General features: G+C 51.5%; 2 protein-coding genes and 1 long non-coding RNA gene across 4 annotated transcripts in view; 2 read left to right on the plus strand and 1 right to left on the minus strand.

Moving 5' to 3' along the window:
- Positions 1-11,687, plus strand: part of FBP1 (fructose-bisphosphatase 1) — a 33,518-nt gene extending 21,831 nt beyond the window's left edge. The window contains 4 exon segments of the mRNA NM_001193652.1: positions 4,167-4,307; positions 7,242-7,379; positions 8,631-8,750; positions 11,469-11,687. Coding sequence (NP_001180581.1) covers positions 4,167-4,307; positions 7,242-7,379; positions 8,631-8,750; positions 11,469-11,660 — 591 coding nt within the window. The 3' untranslated portion in view covers positions 11,661-11,687.
- LOC144334804 (uncharacterized) overlaps positions 1-24,378 on the minus strand; it is a 41,021-nt gene that overhangs the window by 2,874 nt on the left and 13,769 nt on the right. The window contains exon 2 of the long non-coding RNA XR_013405043.1: positions 19,651-19,737. This is a non-coding gene — a long non-coding RNA (uncharacterized LOC144334804). The remainder of the gene's footprint in view (positions 1-19,650; positions 19,738-24,378) is intronic.
- The window catches only part of FBP2 (fructose-bisphosphatase 2), a 37,427-nt gene continuing 33,031 nt past the window's right edge, over positions 19,983-24,378 (plus strand). Inside the window, exon 1 of one of the 2 annotated variants that reach the window (XM_015118080.3) lies at positions 19,983-21,647. In XM_015118080.3, the coding sequence (XP_014973566.2) occupies positions 21,478-21,647 (170 nt within the window). In that variant the 5' untranslated portion in view covers positions 19,983-21,477. 2 annotated transcript variants of the gene reach the window in all.

The raw sequence follows: 24,378 nt of genomic DNA on the forward strand, positions 1-24,378 counted from the left end.
CTTGGTTTGGGGACAAAAGTTAAGATGGAGCATCCAGTTCTATTTCCCTGTGGCAGAGCAGCCGGAGCGGAGATCATGAGACTCCGTGAGGCTGAAGTAGCTTCTGTCTCAAGTTCTGAGCTTTTCAGCAGTAATTGCATGACGAAGACCCACTAGGTTGTTGAAAGAAAATATAGGGAAAATACGGGTGGGAAGAGAAGGATATTTCGCTCTTTTTACTGTATCTTACTTTTTAGGATAGAAAATGAGATTTTAAAAAACGAGGCAGTAGAGGGCGAGTATAGTGATGACACGATGTGAACTGAGAGTTGAGAGCGTGTGACAACCATAGAGATTATTTAGGTCAAAAGTGTCCTTTAAGTCCCTCAGTCAATGGTCCCGGGCTGAGTCCAGCCTGTGGCCTAACGTGTACAGCCTGTGAACAAAGAATAACCATTTTGCATTTTTAAATAGTTGAAAAAAACTAAAGAACAATGTTTCATGATCTGTTGTAAGTTTTTTTGTTTTTGTTTTTGTTTTTGAGACGGAGTCTCGCTCTGTCACCCAGGCTGGAGTGCAGTGGCCGGATCTCAGCTCACTGCAAGCTCCGCCTCCTGGGTTCACGCCATTCTCCTGCCTCAGCCTCCCGAGTAGCTGGGACTACAGGCGCCTGCCACCTCGCCCGGCTAAGTTTTTTTTGTATTTTTAGTAGAGACGGGGTTTCACTGTGTTAGCCAGGATGGTCTCGATCTCCTGACCTTGTGATCCGCCCGTCTCAGCCTCCCAAAGTGCTGGGATTACAGGCTTGAGCCACCGCGCCCGGCCCTCGTTGTAAGTTTTACTCTCCACAAATGAAGCTTTAATTGGCATTTGGTCACATTCATTTGTTCACGTTGCTGCCGTTGGCTGATTCTCCGCTACACGTCAAAGTTGTGTAGTTATGATAGAGACTGTATGGCCCATAAAACTGAAAATATTTACTATCTGTCTGTCTGTAGCAAAAGTTTCCTGAGTCTTGCTCTAAGTCGTAGAACGCACACTACACAGGACGAGAACCCAGCCCTGCCCCGGGTCTCCTAACACCTGACTCGGGCAGTCATCCCTCCTCCAGAGCTGCTTTTTCTAAGAGAGAGGAGAGGGGAGGGGAGGGGAAGGGAGGGAGCAGAGGGAGGAGAAGGAGGTGAGGGAGAGGTGCTCAATTATACATATAAGTGAAAATTACAATGAAAACCATCCACCCAGCAGGAAACATGATAAAATCCAAGGTACATCCTCTTAGCTTTAGCTCTTGTTTTGTTTTGTTTTTTAAAAAAATATTTTAGGCCGGGCGCGGTGGCTCACGCCTGTAATCCCAGCACTTTGGGAGGTCGAGGTGGGTGGATCATGAGGTCAGGAGATCGAGACCATCCTGGCTAACACAGTGAAACCCCGTCTCTACTAAAAATACAAAAAAATTAGCCAGACGTGGTGGCAATGCCTGTAGTCCCAGCTACTCGGGAGGCTGAGGCAGGAGAATCGCTTGAACCTGGGAGGTGGAGGTTTCAGTGAGCCGAGATCACGCCACTGCACTCCAGCCTGGGTGACAGAACCAGACTCCGTCTCAAAAAAAAAGTATATATATCCTTGCAAAGTATCAAATCCACAGAATAGCAAGAGAGGTTTGTAGCAGAATTTTTCCTTGCAGAGGAAGACCTCTGGTTAATGTGTTAACCACAACTAAAGCAGTGTCGATGTTTGCTAAGCCCATTCTCCATCTCAGTCCCCATAAATAATACTCTTTTAAGGGAAAAACACACACACACACACACACACACACACACACACACACAACCTGGGAAATTGAGAGACATTGGCTATTAACTAAAAAAAAAAAATCAAGCCAGCTTGCAACAGCAGCTTGAATTATGAATGACAGAATTCTCAACAATAAGTCTCGACTCTTCTCAATAAACCAGAAGTGAATTTATTAAAAGACAGAAAGCGTGGCCGGGCGCGGTGGCTCACGCCTATAATCCCAGCACTTTGGGAGGCCGAGGCGGGCGGATCACGAGGTCAGGAAATTGAGACCATCCTGACTAACACGGTGAAACCCCGTCTCTACTAAAAAATACAAAAAATTAGCCAGGCGAGGTGGCCGCGCCTGTAGTCCCAGCTACTCAGGAGGCTGAGGCAGGAGAATGGCGTGAACTTGAGAGGCGGAGCTTGCAGTGAGCCCAGATCGCGCCACTGCACTCCAGCCTGGGCGACAGAGCCAGACTCCGTCTCAAAAAAAAAAAAAAACCAAAAAAACAAAAACCAAGAAAACATAGTAGTCGTCGGTAGGCCTTGGAAAGGTGCTGTGGCAGGAGCTGCATCAGCACGACCATACATCCTTCCACTTCCACGTGCCTTTCCAGGAATCGTGTGGCAAGGCCTGGTCACCACGGCAGGGTCAGTTACCGACGCTGCCCCACTGGGCATGGGCACCACGGTGCAATTCTAGCCAACAGTCACCTCTGCAGAAAGCAGGAAAGACCCCCTTGGAAGCATTAGAGATGTCAATGTTATGCCTCACGAGCCCTCAACTGCTTTCCGCTGTTTCAAGCAATCAACAAGGCTTCCAAAACCTGAAATGATTAGAGGTCTGTGTCACACTCATCATCACTTTCTGTCTTTTTATTGATTGACTGATTGACTGATTGAGACGGAGTCTGGCTCTGTTGCCCAGGCTAGAGTGCAGTGGCGTGATCTCGGCTCACTGCAAGCTCCGCCTCCCGGGTTTACGCCATTCTCCTGCGAGTAGCTGGGACTGCAGGTGCTGCCACCATGCCCGGCTAGTTTTTTGTATTTTTTAGTACAGATGGGGTTTCACCATGTTAGCCAGGATGGTCTCGATCTCCTGACCTCGTGATTCACCCGCCTCGGCCTCCCAAAGTGCTGGGATTACAGGCGTGAACCACCGCGCCCGGCCCTTTATTTTCTCTCCTTTTTTTTGAGACAAGGTCTCACTCTGTTGCCCAGGCTGAGAGCAGTGGTGCCATCATGGCTCACTGCAGCCTCACCTTCCCTGGCTGAAGCCTTCCTCCTACCTCAGCCTCCTGAGTGACTGGGACTACAGGTGTGCACCACCACGCCTGGCTAATTTTTGTATTTTCTGTTCTGGCAGATCATGAGGTCAGGAGATAGAGACCATCCTGGCTAACATGGTGAAACCCTGTCTTTACTAAAAATACAAAAAATTAGCCGGGCGTGGTGGCGGGCGCCTGTAGTCCCAGCTACTTAGGAGGCTGAGGCAGAGAATGGCGTGAACTCGAGAGGCGGAGCTTGCAGTGAGTGGAGATCGAGCCACTGCACTCCAGCCTGGGCGACAGAGCGAGACTCCGTGTCAAAAAAAAAAGAAGAAAATCATTAATAGTAAGAAATCAGTGGTTAGGAGCTGTGTCCTTAAGGGGCTCCCTTCCCTAGTGTTAGAAAAACTCTGGACCACATGACCCAGTCGGCTGTGTTTTTAATGAAAAAATGGATTACAGCACATGTCACGTTCTAAGAGTAGGTATTATTTTGGTAACTTTTTGGTGTGTGTGGCTGGGGAGGGTGGGCACTGGTTTGTGATGTAAAATGTGCTGCTTCCTGTGCATCACGGTTAACACATTGGACAGCATCTGCTCTACCCCGTAATGACTCTGGGGAGAGATTCTGAGTCCCTGCATTTCTGAGAATTTCCCTGACGTGTGAGTGACATAGACCACATGCTCAGCAGGGTATGGGCTGCAGCGGCAAGAGCTCACAAAACCGATTTCCTCCCTAGACTGGCTGCCCTGCAGCCCAGTGTTAATTTGTTTAAATAAAGATGGAGTCGGCAGGTGAAAGAGATGGATGCCCGTAATAAGATTAAATTAGTGCGAGCTGGCAAGGAGCCATGCTCTTTTTTGGAATCGATAGTGGAGAGATGAGGGAATATCACATTAGAAAGACTGGAGGAGGGCCCTGATGGAAAGAGGGATCCAGATGCAGGAAGTCTGGGTTCTGGGGGGAGGCTGCCGTGGTCATCTAATCAGGATATTGCTGACGTGTAGGGAAGGCCGCTCGGGGCAGATGCCCTATTTCATCAGAAGAGCACCTTGAGAATGCCTCCTGTTGATGGTTGAACTGTAAAAAAGAATCACAAAACAAAACAAAAACATTCTTTGATTTCTTTCTTGCTCTAGAAATCAACTGATGAGCCTTCCGAAAAGGACGCTCTGCAGCCAGGCCGGAACCTGGTGGCGGCCGGCTACGCGCTGTATGGCAGTGCCACCATGCTGGTCCTTGCCATGGACTGCGGGGTCAACTGCTTCATGCTGGACCCGGTGAGAGGCCGCGCAGGAGGCCGGGGGCTTGGCTGGTGTCTGCGAGCAAATGAATGCTATGCGTGGGGAGTGGGCGGGGGCATGTGGAGGTGGCGCGTGGGGGGCGGGCGGGGGCGTGTGGAGGTGGGAGATGACGCCCGTTTAGGGACAGAGATGATGATGTGTGGTGGGAAGGGGGCAGGAGACCGAGGGACAGTGTGTGCCTCCCGAGCAGACTGTGGAGGTGAGAAGTGGCATCTCAGGGCAGAAGAGGGGCCTTCGTTCCAATGTGAATTCCTCAGAGCAGCTGTTACTCAAATGATGCAAATGCCTCCAGTCCCGGCAGGCCACGGGGATGATGAAGTGTGCTGGGGAAGGAGGGCTGGTGGGGGGCAAGGGTGGAACCGGGGTGAACTGAAGATTTCCAGCAATTACAATTGGGAAGAGGGGGCCCGCCTTGCCAAGGCTTCTAATGGTTCAAGAAACACTGGATTGTAAAAACCATAGTTTCTACATGTGTGCAACACTGTACTGCCAACTAAAATGCATTTATGGACCGAATGGGGCTGTAGATATTCCATTTCTAGCTTTTCTACTTTAGTCACCAAAAGGCTGTTTTCCTGAGATGAATGGGTGTGCCAACTGAAGCAGTGGACGGCATTGTTTCTTCAAAAATAGCTTCCACATTTGTGTACATTTACACAAACCTTCAGTTAACTGGTGCAGTCTTTCTTTCTTTCTTTCTTTTTTTTTTTTTATACAGAGTCTTGCCCTGTTGCCCAGGCTGGAGTGCAGTGGTGCGATCTCAGCTCACTGCAAGCTCTGCCTCCTGGGTTCAAGCCTCAGGATTCTCCTGCCTCAGCCTCCTGAGTAGCTGGGACTACAGGTGCCCGCCAAGACACTTGTATTCTTAGTAGAGACGGGGTTTTGCCATGTTGGTCAGGCTGGTCTCGAACTCCTAACATCAGGTGATCTACCCACCTCAGCCTCCCAAAGTGCTGGGATTACAGGTGTGAGCCACTATGCCTGGCCAGCGTTTTTAACTTTTGGAGATATCCTGCTATGATATTAGTGAACTGTGTATAAAGTGCTTTTTGCTGGCAAACTGAACCCCAGGAACAGACAGGGAGCGGGAACCCTCTGTGGGAGACAGGCTGCTGGAGGTGAGGCCGGGTCTGTGTGTGGCGGGAAGGGCTAACTCAACACCGGCTGCCTTTGTCCCAGGCTGTCCGGAAAGTGGACTTTCACCTCCTTGGCAGCATGGGCGCTTAACAAATAAACGAGGGTAGGGTAATAGCACTAGTTCAAGTCTCCGAATGTGGTGTCCTGGGTAGGGATGGGGTGGGGGGTTAGTGGCAGAACCAGAGCAAAGTTCCCCCTGAGCCCAGGATGCGGTTTCGGGCCCCACTGATGTTTGCTGGCTGTGACTTGCCAGGCCCTGGCTCTGCTTCCCATTCTTCGCTGCCTTCTCTTGTTACCTTTGAGTTGGTGGAAGCAGAGAAAACATTAAATCTCTTCTTGTTTCCAGATTGCAGGCCAGCATCTCTGTAGGGACGTTTCTGTGTGTTTGACAGTCTTTTGCCCTCCTCAGTCCTAAATGTCTGGAAGCGCAATGCAGACCTGCTGGGATCTGATTCTAGCCCTTCTGCCTGCTGTGCCTGACGGGGCTGAGCCTCCCACCAGGGAGATGCTAAGTGCTTCCTCTTTGTTTAGGCTGCAAAGCCAGGCTGCTGGTTTCTGCTGAAACCACTGCCACAGCTGGACCTGGGTTTCTAGTGGCTTTAACTTTCTGGGAGCTTTTATCATACACAGACTTCCCTCCTTTGCACCGTGGACAGTCTGGCTGGGCCCTGCACGCTGCACCCAGCATCTGTTGTGAGATGGCTTTCTTTTCTATCCAGTTTTTTGAAAGACATTTATTTATTTTTCTACCAATGATAAAAGAATATTCCGGTATATTCGTGGCCAAAAATTTTGAAAACATTAGAAAAGGCATGAAAGTAAGAAAGAATCACTTCCAATGACTCCTTTCAATGACCACTGTGAATTCTCCCCTCCCTCCCTCCCTCTCTGTCTGGTTTCCACGTACCGCATGTGGGTAGGAACCAGTTTCTGCTGTGGGAATAAATGGCTAGGCAGAGGGGTGTTGGTGGCCTTTCTTCTTTTTCAACCCTGTGTCAATGTCAAGCCTGTTCTAAACGGGTAGAGCCTCTGTCACCCTCTTGCCAAAAACACACAGGAACCCATAAAAATCCTCAATCTGGAGCAATAGGACTTCTGCAACACTTCCCCCCAAATTCAGATCTCCTCTGAAGAGCCTAAAGCTTAAAGGCATAAGCTTAACCCTGGGCTGCGTGGGAGGAGGCGGTCTGAGAACAACCTCGCACGGCAGTGAGCAGAGGCGTCGGAAGTCACGTATGCCCGGCTCCAAACTCAGGGCTCCGCTGTGTCCTGTAACAGCGCCCAGAAAGGAGAACTCCCATCAGGGTAGAAATGTAAAGCGAGAACAGCGCTGAGCACTTGGGTGTTACCCAGGGACTGATCCCGCAGTTGCCGTCTCTCCCGAGAGCCCACCTCCCACCTGAACCAGTGCTTTTTTACTGTTTGGTAAAGCCATACACATCTTATATTGCTTTGGACACACGATTCTTACTTCCTTGCAGGCTTTAGCAGTCTGCTTTCCCTCTTTTTGTGTGGTTTCTTGTTTTACTGAAATCATTTGCAAACAAAGTTGAAAGTCTCCGTTATCACCCTGACGGCTTCTGCAGCATCCTCTTGCCTCCCGTGCCCCATTCACAGCTCCCGGAGAGTCTGGCAGGTGTCGTGGGGTCCCAGGATGAGCGGTACCCCAGCCCAGCGTAGCCCAGCATAGCCCAGCCCATCGCTCGCCTCATCCAGGCCTGGGGGATGCGATGTGCTCGTCATCTCTCCACCTTTCCTTCCTTGTCTCAAAAGGCCATCGGGGAGTTCATTTTGGTGGACAAAGATGTGAAGATCAAAAAGAAAGGTAAAATCTACAGCCTTAACGAGGGCTACGCCAAGGACTTTGACCCTGCTGTCACTGAGTACATCCAGAGGAAGAAGTTCCCCCCAGTAAGTGAGGGCCGGGGAGGGTGGGGCAGGGTCTGGGCATGTGGCACCGGGCCCGTTATGGAGCTGGGCATCCCCCGGAGGTGACAGGGATCCTTGGGATCGAGGACCTTGGACCTCATGTGGGGCTCCTGGGCGGTGTGGAAATCTGTTGGTTGATGGCGTACCTTAAAGGTGAAAGGAAGCAGGGATGGAGTGGACTGGGCTTCCGTCTACACTGAGCCCACGACAAAGGCCTCCCCTCAGTACTGGGGACTGGAATTCTCACCCTGTGACATCAAAAGTCAGTCTCCATTTCAGCCTTTGCTGCTTTCTCTCGGCAGAAGAAAATTAGGATAATAAAGTTAACCAAATGAATGAATTCAGGGCAGTAAAACAGCTTCCCTTCTGGGGTCCATGGTCCCGGATGGCATGAAATGTGGTTTCCCCACTCAAATGCCTGCCAAGGGGTATCTGCCCCCCGCTAGGCCGGCCCGAGGCGCGTCTATCCGTCATCTCGAGACCGAGAGCTCATCATGGCATCTCCCTAAAGAGGTTACAAGCTAGTGAATACGGAGAGAAGAAACGGCTGTGTGTGGAGCTTGCTCTATGTCGAATATCTGATTTTGTCCTTTCTTTGTTTAAAAGCCATTGGTGGCTGCTGTTTGCTAGAGATGAAGCTCAAATGTTTGCAGAGCGTTCAAGGAGCCTCAGATCTGCTCCAGGCTCTCTCTCCAGCTTACTCATCTGTCCTTTCACCTTACCCTGGATTCCTCTCCTGCCCCCAACCTCCGCACAGGCACGCCCGAGTCCCACAGGCCCCTCCTCCAGGCCCGTTTCCCTCTCTACATTGCTAAGAAGATGCTCGTGCAGTTTCCTCTCCTGTAAATTACACGCTGCCTCCCACCCCTGCCCAGTTCCTTAGCTTGGTAACAAACTTCCTCAGCCTTTGAGGTGTTACTAAATGGCACAGTTTTTGTAATGCCTGCCTCAGCCCCATAGCCAGAACCAACCAGACCCTCGCTGGGGCTTCGGTGGGAATCTGACCTACTGGGAGATGGGGAGACGCTGTCTCCGTTTTTCCATTTTCTGTGTCTCCATTTTTCCATTTTCCATTTATTGGGAACAGGATTCGAATCCATTTTTTAGCACAGCCCCAAGTACACACCTTGTAGGTGCTTGGTGAATGGATGTGGGATCAAAGAAACTCAGGGACACAAAGAAAACTCTGTCTTATTTGCTGCGGCCCTAATTCTTGCTGGTCTTAACGTGCAGGATAATTCAGCCCCCTATGGAGCCCGGTACGTGGGCTCCATGGTGGCCGATGTTCACCGCACTCTGGTCTACGGAGGGATATTTCTGTACCCTGCTAACAAGAAGAGCCCCAGCGGAAAGGTAAGGGTGTCCTTTGGAGGGGGAGTGAGGAGCAGATTGCACTTGCAGCCCACACGATTTGGTTTAGGAAGAAGAGAGTTTTGCGAGCTGTTACGCTCCATGCTACGTTGCTACGTGTGTCTGTGGCACATTCTTTTGCGGATTAAAGGTAAAGCCGGATGATATCAACTAAAGATAAAAATAGTCTCTTGAGAGCCCTTCCAGTGCTATGGCAAAAGAGAATGAATCTCTTTTGAGATCAGACGAGAATGAATCCTCATCCTGATGAGGACTGAAGGGCTTCCGGTAGATACATGGCTTGGCTCAGGCAAAGTGAATTCCATTCATAAAGTGAAATGAAAAAACCCAGCCTCACTTCCAAGGCAGTGGATCAAATATGTATCCTCAGCAGAAGGTGTAAAAGGTGTGAAACAGGTCACTAGTGAGTCAGCATCCGCTACGGGGAAAATGATACCTTTTAGGGAAACAATCTCTGGGGAAGCCTAGAGCTTCCCGGTGAGCCGTCACCACCGACTCACTAGTCCAAGCCCACGGCGTTCCCAGCAGGCTGCAGGGTGGCTGTGCTCCCCGTGCGCACTCAGAGCCTCCCTGCTTTCCTCGTGCTCCCTGTGCTCACTCAGAGCCTCCCTGCTTTCCTTGTGCTCCCCGTGCTCACTCAGAGCCTCCCTGCTTTCCTTGTGCTCCCCGTGCTCACTCAGAGCCTCCCTGCTTTCCTTCTGCTCCCCGTGCGCACTCAGAGCCGCCTGCTTTCCTTGTGCTCTCCGTGCTCACTCAGAGCCGCCCTGCTTTCCTTGTGCTCCCCGTGCTCACTCAGAACCACTGTGCTTTCCTCGTGCTCCCCATGCGCACTCAGAGCCTCCTGCTTTCCTTGTGCTCCCCGTGCGCACTCAGAGCCTCCTGCTTTCCTCGTGCTCCCCGTGTGCACTCAGAGCCTCCTGCTTTCCTTGTGCTCCCCGTGCTCACTCAGAGCCTCCCTGCTTTCCTTGTGCTCTCCGTGCTCACTCAGAGCCTCCTGCTTTCCTTGTGCTCCCCGTGCTCACTCAGAGCCTCCCTGCTTTCCTTGTGCTCTCCGTGCTCACTCAGAGCCTCCTGCTTTCCTTGTGCTCTCCGTGCTCACTCAGAGCCTCCTGCTTTCCTTGTGCTCCCCGTGCTCACTCAGAGCCTCCCTGCTTTCCTTGTGCTCCCCGTGCTCACTCAGAGCCTCCCTGCTTTCCTTGTGCTCTCTGTGCTCACTCAGAGCCTCCCTGCTTTCCTTGTGCTCTCTGTGCTCACTCAGAGCCTCCTGCTTTCCTTGTGCTCCCCGTGCGCACTCAGAGCCTCCTGCTTTCCTTGTGCTCCCTGTGCTCACTCAGAGCCTCCCTGCTTTCCTTGTGCTCTCTGTGCTCACTCAGAGCCTCCTGCTTTCCTTGTGCTCTCCGTGCTCACTCAGAGCCGCCCTGCTTTCCTTGTGCTCCCCGTGCTCACTCAGAGCTGCCCTGCTTTCCTTCTGCCAGGGTGACAGTGCGCTTCCTTCCCAAGTATTGTGTCCTTCCTATGTTTTCCCAGTGGACAGATGGCTTTTTAGACAGAGGCTTACTCGTCACCCAGGCTGGAGTACAGTGGCATGATCTCGGTCCACTGCAACTTGCCTCCTGGGTTCAAGTGATTGTCCTGCCTCAGTGTTCTGAGTAGCTGAGATTACAGGTGCCTGCCACCATGCCCGACTAAATCCTGAACTTCTGACCTCAAGCGATCCACCCGCCTCGGCCTCCCAAAGTGCTGGGGTTACAGGCATGAACCACCACGCATGGCTGCCTTTTTTTTTTTTTTAATGCAAGAGGAGAACAGGAACAACAGGCCCCTTAAACTAGTTGGAAACCTGTGTATTTGGATGTATTTGGGTCTGTTTGTAGCAGGTGGCATCCAGAATGAAGGCATTTCTATTTACTGGAACCATCATCCAGCCGTAGCTGCCTCAGGCATCTCAACCTGTGTGGTTAGCCTGCTTTCCAGCACTTTTCTCTAAAGTCCCCCCGAATTGCTCCTGAACACAAATACTGAGGCTCCTTTTTTTTGGTTTTTCAAAACTAGCCATGACACCTATGAGGAAATAGAGTCGGGAAACACCTGCGGAAAGCCGTCGCTCAGTAGGCAGGCGGCATGAAAAGGCAAACGATAAAAAAGTTAATATTTAAAAGTCAATGCCAAGATGTATAATACACTGAATTCCAACCCAAAAGCCTTCGGAGAATCGTAAACGGAATGCACACAGAGCTGCAAACAATATCACAGTGTTTGGAGGGGCCGGTCTGCTCTCCAGATGTCTGCGGCCAGACACCACCGTGGATTTTTTCAGTGCTTTTAGAGTAGGCGAAGCTCCATCCAACACACACAGAATCACTCATTAAGTCCCGTTTCCATGCTATAAAGAGAAGGTAATGATCACTTCTGCCAAACTGTCGTTCTGTCCAGTATGCAGGTGGTCTGTCTCACACATGCATCAGGTAATCTGTTCCTGGCACTGGCTTGATGAATGGTTGAATTTAACCACATGGTTAATGTTTTGTCTCAGATGCAGCCTGGGGTGGGAGGAAACTTGTACAGCCTCACGGGAAGGAAAAATACAGTATTCGTTCCCTTGGAAACTCCCACCAGCTCTGCACGTTTTGCTGCAGAAGAGTCTCTTTTTCATGCAATACTTTCTGATACGAGGAGGCCGCTCCCGGTCTTGTCTTCCAGCTGCGACTGCTGTACGAATGCAACCCCATGGCCTACGTCATGGAGAAGGCCGGGGGAATGGCCACCACCGGGAAGGAGGCCGTGCTGGACGTCGTTCCCACAGACATTCACCAGAGGGCGCCGGTGATCCTGGGGTCCCCCGACGACGTGCTCGAGTTCCTGGAGGTGTCTAAGCAGCACTCTGCCCAGTGAGCACCTGCCCTGCCTGCGTCCCGGAGAACTGCCTCCGCCTGGACCTGTTGTCACACACGGCAGCGCCCCGACCCGCTGTGTCCCACACGGCAGCGCCCCGACCTGCTGTGTCCCTTACATTCCTAGACAGCGGAAATAAAACGCACGGCTGTTTCCACCGTCAGACGCTGTGGAATGCCCGGCCCTCCCTGACCAAATGCTGTCTCCGAAACGCCACTGGTGGCAAGATGCAGTTTGAGTGGATGGAGGAGAAATAAACTTATCCCTCCCTTAAAAAAAGCCTCTGTTGCTTTGTGTCAAATAATAATGATGATGACAATAATAACTGCTGATGCATATAACATTAGATAACTCATTTAATCTTCACAAGAACCCAATGAATCAGATACTCTGAATAAGCCATTTTATAGATGACACAATGGACGAGGAGAGGTGAAGTAATTGGCTCAAGGCTTCCAGCCGATGCCTGGCAGAGCGAGGACCTGAGTGCAGGCAGCCTGGCCACTCCTACGGCTTCTCCTACAGGTCGTCCCATTCCGGCCTGGCCCATCGTTCCTCAGCCTTGTTCAGGATTGCAGCTGAGTAACCATGCAGCCTGAACATGGCGGCTTGCGCCCTCCTCGAAATGGGGGAGCTAGTGGCTGAATGGTGGTACCTGCACGTGACCCCTGGCCTCCCGAGCACGGATGGAACCATCTGAATCGCACGTGAAGGTTTACTTGTTACCCAGTGGCGATTTTTCTATAAAAGCACAGCACTTAACTCACAAAGCCTAATAGTTCCTACAGTCTAGTTACCATAAGAAAAATTATTCACTACAAGAACAGGGTTTAAGGAAATGCAATTTGTCCCAAGCAAGCAGGCTTCTCGCTAAACTCTCTACAGAAACAAATTCTCCCTCCACTAACCCTGGTCTTAGTGGATCTGAGTCCCAGATCGTGGCAAGCTCTGTCAGGCACTAAGTAACACCTGTGGCCCTCCTTGGGCTCTAGATGTAAAATGGATCTATCCATATAATTCCACTTGGGAACTGAAAACCGGTGTCTGTGTGAATCCTGTTTCTTCCCCTCCAAACACTCCCCATTCATTTCACATTTTCCCAGCAGGAAACTGTGACCTTGAGCACTGGATCTACTTCTGTCCACTGACCAGACCCAAAGCCAGTGTTTCCCACCTCAGCTGGGGCTGCCTCTGGGGAGGGTCCCTGATGCACAGAGCCCCGTCTGAGTTCTACACTTCTTGTAGCTCAGCCGGCATCTGGTTCTCAAAGCATGAAGGGAGAGACGTGTGGTCTGGGAGCCTTTTCCTGATATATATCAGGAAAAAATATATATATTTTTCCTGAAATACATATATATATACACATCATATATATATACACACACACATCATATATATATATAAAATATATATATATATATATTTTTTTTTTTGAGATGGAGTCTCGTTCTGTCGCCCAGGCTAGAATGCAATGGCTGCAACCTCTACCTCCCAGGTTCAAGTGATTCTCCTGGCCCAGCCTCCGGAGTAGCTGGGATTACAGGCGTGCACCACCATGCCTGGCTAATTTTTATATTTTTAATAGAAATGGTGTTTCACCATGTTGGCCAGGCTGGTCTCAAACTCCTGACCTCAAGTGATCCACCTGCCTCGGCCTCCCACAGTGCTGGGATTACAGGCTGAGCCACTGCGCCCAACCCTTTTTCTGCTATTGAGACGGCACCCCACACCCCAGTGCTGTTTCCTTACAGCCCTCTTAGAGGTTCCATAGCCTCGCTTCCCAGTTAGGGCCATACTCGACCCGAAAGCCACATTCTAAGTCTTCTAAGCAAATCTGCAGAGGAGCTGCTCTTGGCTTCCTTTGCCAAAGGCTAGAAAAGCAAGCGTCCAGCTTGACTGGAGGTGCCTGACCCCTGGCCTCACCACCACGCAGGCTGGCAACAGCGCGTGCCACCAGGCATTTGATGGAACTCCCTGTGGCCAGGAGGGAGGGGAAGCTCCACGTGAGCGTCACTGTTTCCTGGAGTGACTGTGGCCTGGTCCGCGTGTCCAGAATCGGGAAGAGTTTCAAGATGCCTGTGGCGGGCTGAATGGTGTCCCCCAAAAAGACACGTTCATGTGAAAACCCTGGGACCTGTGAATGTGACCCGATTTAGAATGAGGGTCTTTGCAGGCCGGGTGCAGTGGCTCACGCCTGTAATCCCGGCACTTTGGGAGGCCGAGGCAGGTGGATCACGAGGTCAGGAGATCGAGACCATCCTGGCTAACACGGTGAAACCCCGTCTCTACTAAAAATACAAAAAACTAGCTGGGCGTGGTGGTGGGCACCTGTAGTCCCAGCTACTTGGGAGGCCGTGGCGGGAGAATGGCATGAACCTGGGAGGCGGAGCTTGCAGTGAGCCAAGATTGCGCCACTGCACTCCAGCCTGGGCAATAGAGCGAGACTCTGTCTCAGAAAAAAAAAAAAAAAAAAAATGAGGGTCTTTGCAGATCTAATTAAAGTAAGGATTAAGATGAGATGAGCCTAGATTACCTACATTAGGGTGGGTCCCCTCTGAAGCCACGCGTTTTTGTACAGGTGCATGACATGGCAGGAGCCTGGAAGCCTGAGCCACTGCCCTGCCGATGTCAGCCTGCGACCGGAAGGAGAAACAAACCTTTGCTGTGCTAAGCCGTGGGGTTTCAGGTTTATTTGTTGCTGCACCATAACATAGGCTGGCAACATTTTTAACCTCTCTGAGTCTCCCTTTCTTCATTTGCAAAGTGTTAATTGTAATATCTATTGTAGTCAAGGCCAGTTTCATCACAGGTAACAGAAACCCACTTATTCTGCTAAAGCAGAAAGGCAGTTTGTTGGAAAGCTTCGGGGACTCTCACGAAACCCAGCACCACTGCCTTCCTAACCGCGAGGACACACCCTTAGTCCCGGCGTTGTCGGCCAGTCCACTGTGTCTCCCTGTCTCACCCCACGCTCCCCGGAGAAAAATCCTGCCTGTCTTAGCTGGTGTCCAGTTAGCTGCAGACCTAGACCCGGGCCACATAAGACACACGTGGCCTGGGTTTTCTTTTTATGTGCAGGGCACACTTCTCTCTAAGACGGGGATCATGGGCTGAGCAGATACCCCAAAGGGTCTGCCGTGCTGGAAGCAGAAATGCTGAGGTTTCATCAAAGAGCCTGTGTTGGGATCACTGGAGAGGGGCACGGAAAGCATTCCAGCAGTTTTGCTAACAGAGAATATGCCCTCAGCCACTGCTCTAGAGCCACAGCCCAGATCCTAGCCTTTCTGGGGGCCCCGCCCTGTGAACTGCCCTAAGACTGCCTCACTGTTCAGAGACTCTGTCTGTCCTTACTGCTTCCACCCAGGCCCGTGAGAACCTCTCGCCAAGCAGAGCAAGCCCGTAAATAGCTTTGCGGTCACCGAGGCATCAGTGGTGCTGAAAAAGCTGTGAGCTGGACGCTGCCCCTGGCTTCCTCTGGGCCTTGCCTTCCAGACGCCCCGTGTGTCCACGCTGTTGTGGGCCCTGGAAGAACTTTGGCATTTGCTGAAAGGTCACCAGCTGCAATTTCAGATCATGTAGGTAACTCGAACTTCCAACATTTAAATGTAGCTGAAAGGGGCATGATAGCTGCACAGGTGCCAGGCTGGGCTGGAGCGTGGCAGAAACAGGCTCTCCCTTGGATCCCTTTACGGGGTGAGCTGACTTATAAACGGCACTGGCCAATCCCCTCCCTCCTGATCCCCAAGTTATCCAGGCTTCTGCTCAGCCTTGACACCCACAGTGCCGGACAACCGGCGCCTCTCCAGAGGTTTGCGCAAAGCACTGGCTTGTTGGTTTCACTTCCAATCTGTTGTGAACAGATATGTTAATAAAACATAATAAGCCGGGCACAGTGGCTTATGCCTGTAATCCCAGCACTTTGGGAGGCCGAGACGGGCGGATCACCTGAGGTCAGGAGTTCGAGACCAGCCTGGCCAATATGGTGAAATCCCGTCTCTACTGAAAATACAAAAGGTAGCCGGGTGTGGTGGTGCGCGCCTGTAGCCCCAGCTACTCGGGAGGCTGAGGCGGGAGAATCACTTGAACCTGGAGGATGGAACTTGCAATGAGGCGAGATCGCGCCCCGGCACTCCAGTCTGGGCAACACAGCGAGACTGTCTCAAAAAACCAAACCAAACCAAACAAAAACATAATAAAAAGAATGACAGGAATGGCCAGTAAGCACCTGTTCAACATCACTAATCATTAGGAAGATGCAACTACTCTAAGCCACAGTGAGATACCTCCTCACACCCATTAGGATGGCCACTGTAAAAACAAACAAACAGAAAATAACAAGTGCTGGCAATAAGGTGGAGACTCTGGGACCCTCGCTCACTGCTGGGGAATGCGAAATGGGGCAGCCACTGTGGAAAACGGAGCAGCAGTTCCTCCAGGAATTAGACGTAGAATTACCATATGATCCTGCAGATCCACTCTGGGCATATCCCCAAGAGAATCAAAAGCAGGGCCTTGAACAGATGTTTGCACGCCGTGTTCGTGGCAGCACTACCCACGCTAGCCCAGAGGCGGAGGCAGCCCAAGCGGCCACGGAGGATGAATGGGTAAACAGATTGTGGTGCATCCACACCAGGGAACGCCATTGAGCTTCAGAGAGGAGGGGACTCTGACCCAGGCCACAACATGCGGGGATGCCCAGGACATCGTGCTGAGTGACATAAGCCAGTCGCAGCAGGACAGATCCGTATGGTTCATGTCTATGAGGGACCGAGGGCAGCCAAATTCATAGAGGCAGAAAGCAGAATGGCGGATGCCCGGGACCAGGTGTTGGGAGGGGAATGAGGACTTCTTGTTTCGTGGTACAGAAGTTCAGTTCGCACAATTTGAGATTGGGATTATGACCATAACTGGAGTCTAGAACTGTTCTATCATGCGAAACCCCCTTGTCCTGTCCCCTCTCCACACCCCTACCCCTGGCAGCCATGAGAGTTCTTTGTCCCCACAGGTTCACATTCTGGAGAGTCCCCTACAAATGGAATCCGACTGTAGATACTCACTGGAGACTGCTGCTGTCCCTCAGCGCAGTGCCTCTGAGACTCGCCCAAGTGCCACACACAACACTAGTATTTGTGTTGTTGGGTAATAGTATTCCATTGTGGCCGGGCGCGGTGGCTCACGCCTGTAATCCCAGCACTTTGGGAGGCCGAGGCGGGCGCATCATGAGGTCAGGAGATCGAGACCATCCTGGTTAACACGGTGAAACCCCGTCTCTACTAAAAATGCAAAAACAAAATTAGCCCGGCCTCGTGGCAGGCGCCTGTAGTCCCAGCTACTCAGGAGGCTGAGGCAGGAGAATGGTGTGAACCCGGGAGGCAGAGCTTGCAGTGAGCCGAGATCGTGCCGCTGCACTCCAGCCTGGGCCACAGAACGAGTGTTCCATGGCATGGCTCTGCCAGTGTGTGGACCCATTCGCTGTTGAGGAGCTTCGGGCGTTTGCAGTTTCTATTTAACTGGAGCCGCTGTAAATACCTGTGTGTGGGTTTCGTGTGAATAGACATTTTCAGCGTCGTTTTGCACCATCAGAGGGGAAACCCCCTTAATCAGACAACAACGTTAGCTCCAAAGGAAACCTGAAAACCGACCAACCAGGCCTCCGTCTTCACCCTGCCGTCGTTTACAGGAATGACCAGAACTTGGTAGCTCCAGCCACTCTGTTTCTGTAACGACGTCAGAGGCATCATCATTGGTCTCCCCATGTGAAAGGCAAAGCTTGTCTGTTAACGGCAACATGGCGTGTTAGGATCAAGGAAAGGTCCATTCTGCAGTTTTCCCAATTCCCAGAGCTCTTGGGAAAGGAGGAGTTTTCCAAGTTTGATCCTCATGATATCAAAATTAAAATGTTCTTACCCAAAAGATGATAGCTCCCGTTATTAGTTTATTATTATTATTATTAAACTGATGCTGAGTGTCAGGGGTGAACAGATTAATGCAAAGTGGCATCTCTATTCAGATGAGTCTTTCATTAAACAGGAACAAACAGGGTAAAACACGCTGGAATGGCCCTTTCTCCAGCTTCCATTAGGGAAGTTGGATTGATTATTATGTCGGCAGTGTAGCACCTTCCAGAAGAAGCGATCTAGAAACGACGCTCACGTCTTTACCTTACCCTTAGCAACTGACGGAAGAAGCCACTGCAGAAAGCTCTCTTGCTAATAACTTTTTTTCTAACGAATTTCTCAGTGTGACGGTATCGTTCTGAATGATTACGGCAACCACTTTTCATTTGGACTCAGAAACACTTGGAAGCAGTGATCATGTGTGTTTTCTTTTCTTCTTCTTTCTTTTTTGTGACACGGAGTCTCACTCTGTCTCCCAGGCTGGAGTGCAGGGGTGTGATCTCGGCTCACTGCAACCTCCACCTCCCAGGTTCAAGTGAATCTCCTGCCTCAGCCTTCCAAGTAGCTGGGACTGCAGGCGCCACCACCACGCCCAGCTAGTTTTTTGTATTTTTAGCAGAGACGGGGTTTCACCGGGTCAGCCAGGATGGTCTCGATCTCCTGACCTCATGATCCACCCACCTCGGCCTCCCAAAGTGCTGGGATTACAGGCATGAGCCACTGCGCCCGGCCAATAATGTGTGTTTTTAAAACTAAGTGAAAATAATACAGTTAGGGATCATGAAGTCTAATCCCATTTTTTTTTTTTTTTTTTTGGAGACAGACTCTCAGTGTCACCCAGGCTGCAGTGCAGTGGTGCTATCTCGGCTCACCACAACTTCCGCCTCCCGGGTTCAGGTGATCCTCCCACCTCGGCCTCCTGAGTGGCTGGGACCACAGGTGCATGCCACCGCACCGGCTAATTTTTGTATTTTTTATAGAGATGGGGTTTCGCCATGTTGGCCAGGCTGGTCTTGAAGTCCTGGGCTCAAGCGATCCCCCGCCTTGGCCTCCCGAAGTGCTGGGATTACAGGTGTGAGCCACTGCGCCCAGCTGGATCTCATTTTTAAATTGAGGCGTCTGAGTCCCAGAGGGCTTTGACTCCTGGCCCAGCCTTCTTTCCTTTGCATGTAGATTGAGCAACACTCTGGTCTGACCCAGGCAGATGTTCTTGTTTTGTTATACGCAGCGATCTCTCTTGTTAGAACTCGATTCTAAGCTCCTGTCTTATTCTACGTTCTAATTGTGTTAACGGCACACGTGCATCGCCATGTGTGGTGCTCAGTCATCTGGGGGAGGAGCGTCCTAGAATGGGAGAAAGTATCACCTAAGAGGGGCCGGGCGCGGTGGCTCAGCCTGTCATCCCAGCACTTTGGGAGGCCGAGGTGGGCGGATCACGAGGTCAGGAGATCGAGACCATCCTGGCTAACCCGGTGAAGCCCCATTTCTACTAAAAATACAAAAAAAAATTAGCCGGACGTGGCAACGGGCGCCTGTAGTCCCAGCTTCTCGGGAGGCTGAGGCAGGAGAATGGCGTGAACCTGGGAGGCGGAGCTTGCAGTAAGCCGATATCGTGCCACTGCACTCCAGCCTGGGAGACAGAGCGAGACTCCATCTCAAAATAAGAAAGGAAGTATCACACAAAAGAAAGAACGCTGGCCTCAGGTAGCTCTGGGCTGAGATTCCAGCTGGTAGCTGTGTTATCCCTAGGAAGGCCTAGTTTCCTCATCTGTAGAAATAGCACTACTGGATCAAATAATTCGGTGGGTTAATGTGTGCCACACACTGAGCTAGAGGTGTCATCTCTCTCCATCTGTCCATTCACCTCAGCATTGAAAGTTGAAATAGATTGAATGAAAATCACAAAAAGGGCATGGGATCCTGTATTTGTTCTATTAAGAGGTGGCATATTCCTTGGCAAATAAAGATCTGGCCCCCGGCAAAGAATTAGAACACTGTCACATAGCAGTTCTTCTTCTGGGGTTGTATCTGACTGAAGCACCTGTCCAAACATAAGGATGTTTGTTGCGTTACTATTTGAAGAGCAAACTTACCTAAATTATCTGAATGTCCACACGCTGGAATGAAGCAGCCTCGGTGTGCTGACTTGGACATCTTCCCATAATATCTGCTTTCTGGAACTAAAAAAAATATAAATAACATATCTATATTTGGGATCTTAAACCTGCATAGTAAGAACTGCTGGTAGATCTTAGTTTTATCTGACAGTTTCCACATAAATTGTGAGCACCAATGCCCATCTCAACCACTTAGTTGCCCTCCTCAACCAGTTTGGTTGATCCAATGCCAGCGCCCAGCTCCTGCTGCGGGCATCACCACGTGACCCTGATCTGGCCGACCCTGTGCGCAGGGAAGTCTACGGGGGTGGGAGGATGGCTTCCGGGGAAATTGTTCTTTCCTAATAAAAGGGAACGGATGTGGTTGGAGCTGCCCTTGTTCCCCATCTTCAACGGGGGCCAGGTGTTCAGAACGGCAGTGACATTTTGTGCCCACAGGATGCCAAGCAAGGGGCACAATCCAGCAGACCAAGGATGACAGAGACGAGGCAGAGAGGGGCCCCAGTGGAACCACGAACAGCCGAATGAACCAATGCCAGCCGCCACCTCCTCGTGCACTCGTGGCCTGTGAGGAAATAAACCCCCACGTGTAAATTGCTCTAGGTGCTCTATTACCTGCAGCTGAGCACGTTCTAATTGACGTAACTGTCAGGGGAAGAAACCTTCAGAGAAATGTGCATGTTCTACTGTTTTGCGAAATGAGATTATGTACAATTGCACAATAGTTGTGTGCATGTTGAAAGGCTGGAAGGGCAATCATAGGTAACAAAGTACTGAGCACCTACTATACCAGGCACATCTCATTGCAGCCACTGTATAAGGTGGATGCTTCGTGTCTCACTCATTTAAGAGTGAGACCACTGAGGTTCCAAGGGGTTTAATCACTTTCCCAAATCATGCAGCCAACAGATAGCTGGCTTGGGACTCAGAGCCAGGCCTGGCTGGCCCTAGAGAAAGTGCTTCCACCACCATACACACCCGGCCAGTGCCTACTGGCTGCTCAGACGGCCACCAGCCCTAGGAGCCGTGATCTCTGGAGAGTGGGGTGGGAGGATGGGCTGGTGGTGAGGAGGTTTTTCTTTATCCACTTCTTTAGTGTTTCCTTTATAATAAGCAATTTTTGTTACAAAAGTGGACATCCAGAGATAGTGACAAAATAACACTGGTGCCAGGAACTGTGCTAGGAATATAATAGTTTTCCTCCAGATCTGGATCTCTGCTGTGGATATCCACTGGTCACACACGCTTATTGGAAATAAAAAGCATTCTTTCCAGACTTATTCCAAACCCTGGCTACAGGGATTCTGGGGTTGCCGTTACGTTACTACGTGACCTATGTCCCAGATGAGGAACCTGCCAGTCTGCCACCTCTGCCCTCGGGAGAGCCAGGCTCTGCAGTCGCTGTATGTGGATAATCCTTTGGAGCCTGGAATAAGAGCGTTTTATGTGTCATTTTTTTTTTAATCTACGGGGTTTCTCACCTCCCACCTGTGCCTGAGTGGTGGCTTCTTGGTGTCCTGAAGGGGGGGGCGCTCAGCTGGAGAAGCAGCTCCTTGTTTCTGGGCAGCCCGTCCTATTTACAGACCGCTGTGGCTCCCTGGCAGCTGCCACGGTCCCCAGGCCAGAGGGAGTTCCTTGAGGGCCGCAGCAGTTGTCTGAGTCATGTGTTTTGGGCCTGTTCCTTAGAGGTCCTGGCAGGACCAGCACAGATTTCTTATCGGCTCCCACACTGCGGAGCCGCAGCCCTCAGAGGTAAGCAAGGTTTCCTGCCGGCAGAAAAGGATTTGAAGCATTCCAGCCACAATGACGGACAGAAGCCCCTTCGAAACCGACATGCTCACCCTGACCCGCTACGTTATGGAAAAGGGGCGTCAGGCCAAAGGGACCGGGGAGCTCACCCAGCTGCTAAACTCCATGCTGACGGCCATCAAAGCCATCTCCTCGGCCGTGCGCAAGGCCGGCCTGGCCCACCTGTGAGTCCGGGGGAGCGGGCACGGGGCCCAGAGCACCTCAGGCCCGGCAGGGGTGTGGGAGGCAGGACACTGGGTCTGAAGCTTATTGGCCTGTGTGCCCTCGGTGGGAGCTGCATTTCCAGTTCCTACCATGTGTGCTTTCGTAACGGGCCTTTGACTTGTTTTAAGGAAGGAACGAAAACATGCTATGAAGAAATGTACATATAATTTTTCCAGTTACTATAATGATACCAAGTGCAGTGGCTTGTTGCATTAAAATATGTATCGTGTTATCATGACTTGTATTTGCACAGAGAGAGTCTCACTGGCACAAAGAAGTAGAGGGATGACCTGAAACATCTCCTTACGTCTTTCGCAGACATGAGCGTTTTACTGTAATAAGCTTTGCTTAGTGTTAGGAGCTGGAAATTATTCACGACACAGGAAGCTTGGTGGAGCCCCTGCCTGCCTCTGCTCTCTCGTCACCTGAAGGAGTGTTTTGCTGGCTCCGTGCTTTGTTTCTTCTCTGTGACTCTTTATCTTCACCTCCACTCAGTGTGCAGGAAGCTGGGAGGCGCTGGTCCTGGGAGGCGAGTGCGGAGGCTTCTTCCCCAGGTTTGCTTTGGTGCTTTATCCAAGCACGGATGAGGCCGAGCTCACATTACACTGCTGATGGTCACAGCCCAGTGTCCAGTTTAAGTCTGATAAAAAGAACCCGGCGGCCGGGCACGGTGGCTCATGACTGTAATCCTGGCACTTTGGGAGGCCAAAGCGGGTGGATAATGAGGTCAAGGGATCGAGACCATCCTGGCCAACATGGTGAAACCCCGTCTCTACTAAAAATACAAAAATTAGCCGGGCGAGGTGGCGGGCGCCTGTAGTCCCAGCTACTCGGGAGGCTGAGGCAGGAGAATCGCTTGAACCCGGGAGGTGGAGGTTGCAGTGAGCCGAGGTCGCACCACTGCCCTCCAGCCTGGGTGACAGGATGAGACTCTGTCTCAAAACGTACATACAAACAAACAAAAAACCCAGCTTTCTCTGGGCTTCCCTTGTAGTAATTCCAGGGGAGATCCTCTCAGGAGCTGAGGGAACACATATTTTTGGGGACAAAAGAGATTCAAACTGAAGAGCTAACAAAGTCCAATCGTTTAAGATATTTATTCTTAACAATTAAGTGCTTTTAACACAAAAAGCGATAGCATTAGATGACAAGATGTAATTATCATTTGATCACCACAGACTGTGTTTATTTAGGGGTGGGGACCCAGTAGCAGGACCTAGGTTAACGACGCCTTATCCTCGTGTTTTTCCTGTGTGTGATGCTCCAGCTCTGTTTTTACCTCATTTGGCAGTAACAGCCACCCTCTGCATTGAAGCGGCTTCCGGAATGTGAGGGCAGCCGGCACCCTGTCCTGCTCCTGTGGGTGAGAGCCCTGCCGACTGATGGTGGACAGGGACTTTGCCTCTCGCTGTGCGGACGCTGCTATCCTCAGCCCAGCTGCCTGAGCCCATCTCAGGGCGATTCACCCACAGGAATCGGGCTCCTCCTCTGTGCAGGGCTCTTGGCCAGCCAGTGGCTGCCGTGGTAGGGGGTCTTGCTTATCTGCTGCAAAACTGACTTTACGGCAGCTGAGCAAGGAGACAAAGTGGTCCTAGGAACTGGATAATCGAGGTGCTTATTAACTTGGCGTTTCCTACCGTGTGATAATGGGCAGTGATTTACTCTCCCTAGGACCTCAGTCTCCCTTTGTGAAATGGAGAGGATACTAGCACCCCTAACTCTCAGGGTTGTTGCAGAGTTAGCAAGTGCCTGTGATGACAACTTCAACTGTGCCAGCCCCGTAACACACGCACAGTGCCTGTCACTACCGCCGTTCCAAGCTCAGACTAGATTTGCCTGTGCCTGAGCCGTCGATGACCCCTGGGTGGCAGGCGCAGCCAATGGAAGCCTCTGGGCGGCTGGGGCAGGGTCCTGGGGCCAGCAGGGGCCCCACATCCCAGCCGGGACCCCATGTTCTGCCAACTCAGACAGCATCCTTCCCTGGCCCCTGTGTAGCAGACACCCAGGGAGGCAGCAGGGGAAGCCCAGTGGCTAGAAATTATTTCTTTCTAAGAAGATACTTGGGTTATTTTTAAAAAGACCCTGGCATTGCTTCCCAGAGAGGGAAAGGGCGGTCCTCCATCCTGCAGCAGCCAGGCTGTATGAGGCCTGTCTCACACCCCCACCACCACCCAGGCGGGCACTGCAAGCCCCTGGCTCGTTCTGGGCAGACATTTCTAGCACAGGCTCCAGGAATGCAATTTAAAAGTTACGAGCGTCTCCTTTTCGCCTTCTCTTTCCTCTTCTCCTCACGGCGGGAACAGGAGAGGCTGGAGTACCCGTCCAGGTTCTCTCCTTGGCTCTCTCATGGCCATGGGGGAACATTTCTTTAGAGACTGTCAGTGAGCTTTAGTGCCGGTCAGAACTCTGCGAGACACTGTCCTACAGGCCAGAGAGCCCCTTTCGCCCATCATCGCAGGTGAAGCTGTTGCCAGGAACTCACATCTCCCGGTGCGTTTCCGTTCTTTCCAGGGGGAGGGGTGCTGCCCAGCACCTGGAGGGAGGGTGCAGGGGGTCGGCTGAGGGGTGGGGTTAGACGGATGAGGGGGATTTGCAAAGCGCAGGACGGAGCCTGTTTCTCAGCTCTGCCCACCGCAGGCCTGGGCCGGCTGTTCATTCTGCAGCGGCAGGTGCATCCAGATTCTGTGTCGA

The sequence above is a fragment of the Macaca mulatta genome, chromosome 15, assembly GCF_049350105.2.
Source record: "Macaca mulatta isolate MMU2019108-1 chromosome 15, T2T-MMU8v2.0, whole genome shotgun sequence".
Classification (NCBI taxonomy): domain Eukaryota; kingdom Metazoa; phylum Chordata; class Mammalia; order Primates; family Cercopithecidae; genus Macaca; species Macaca mulatta.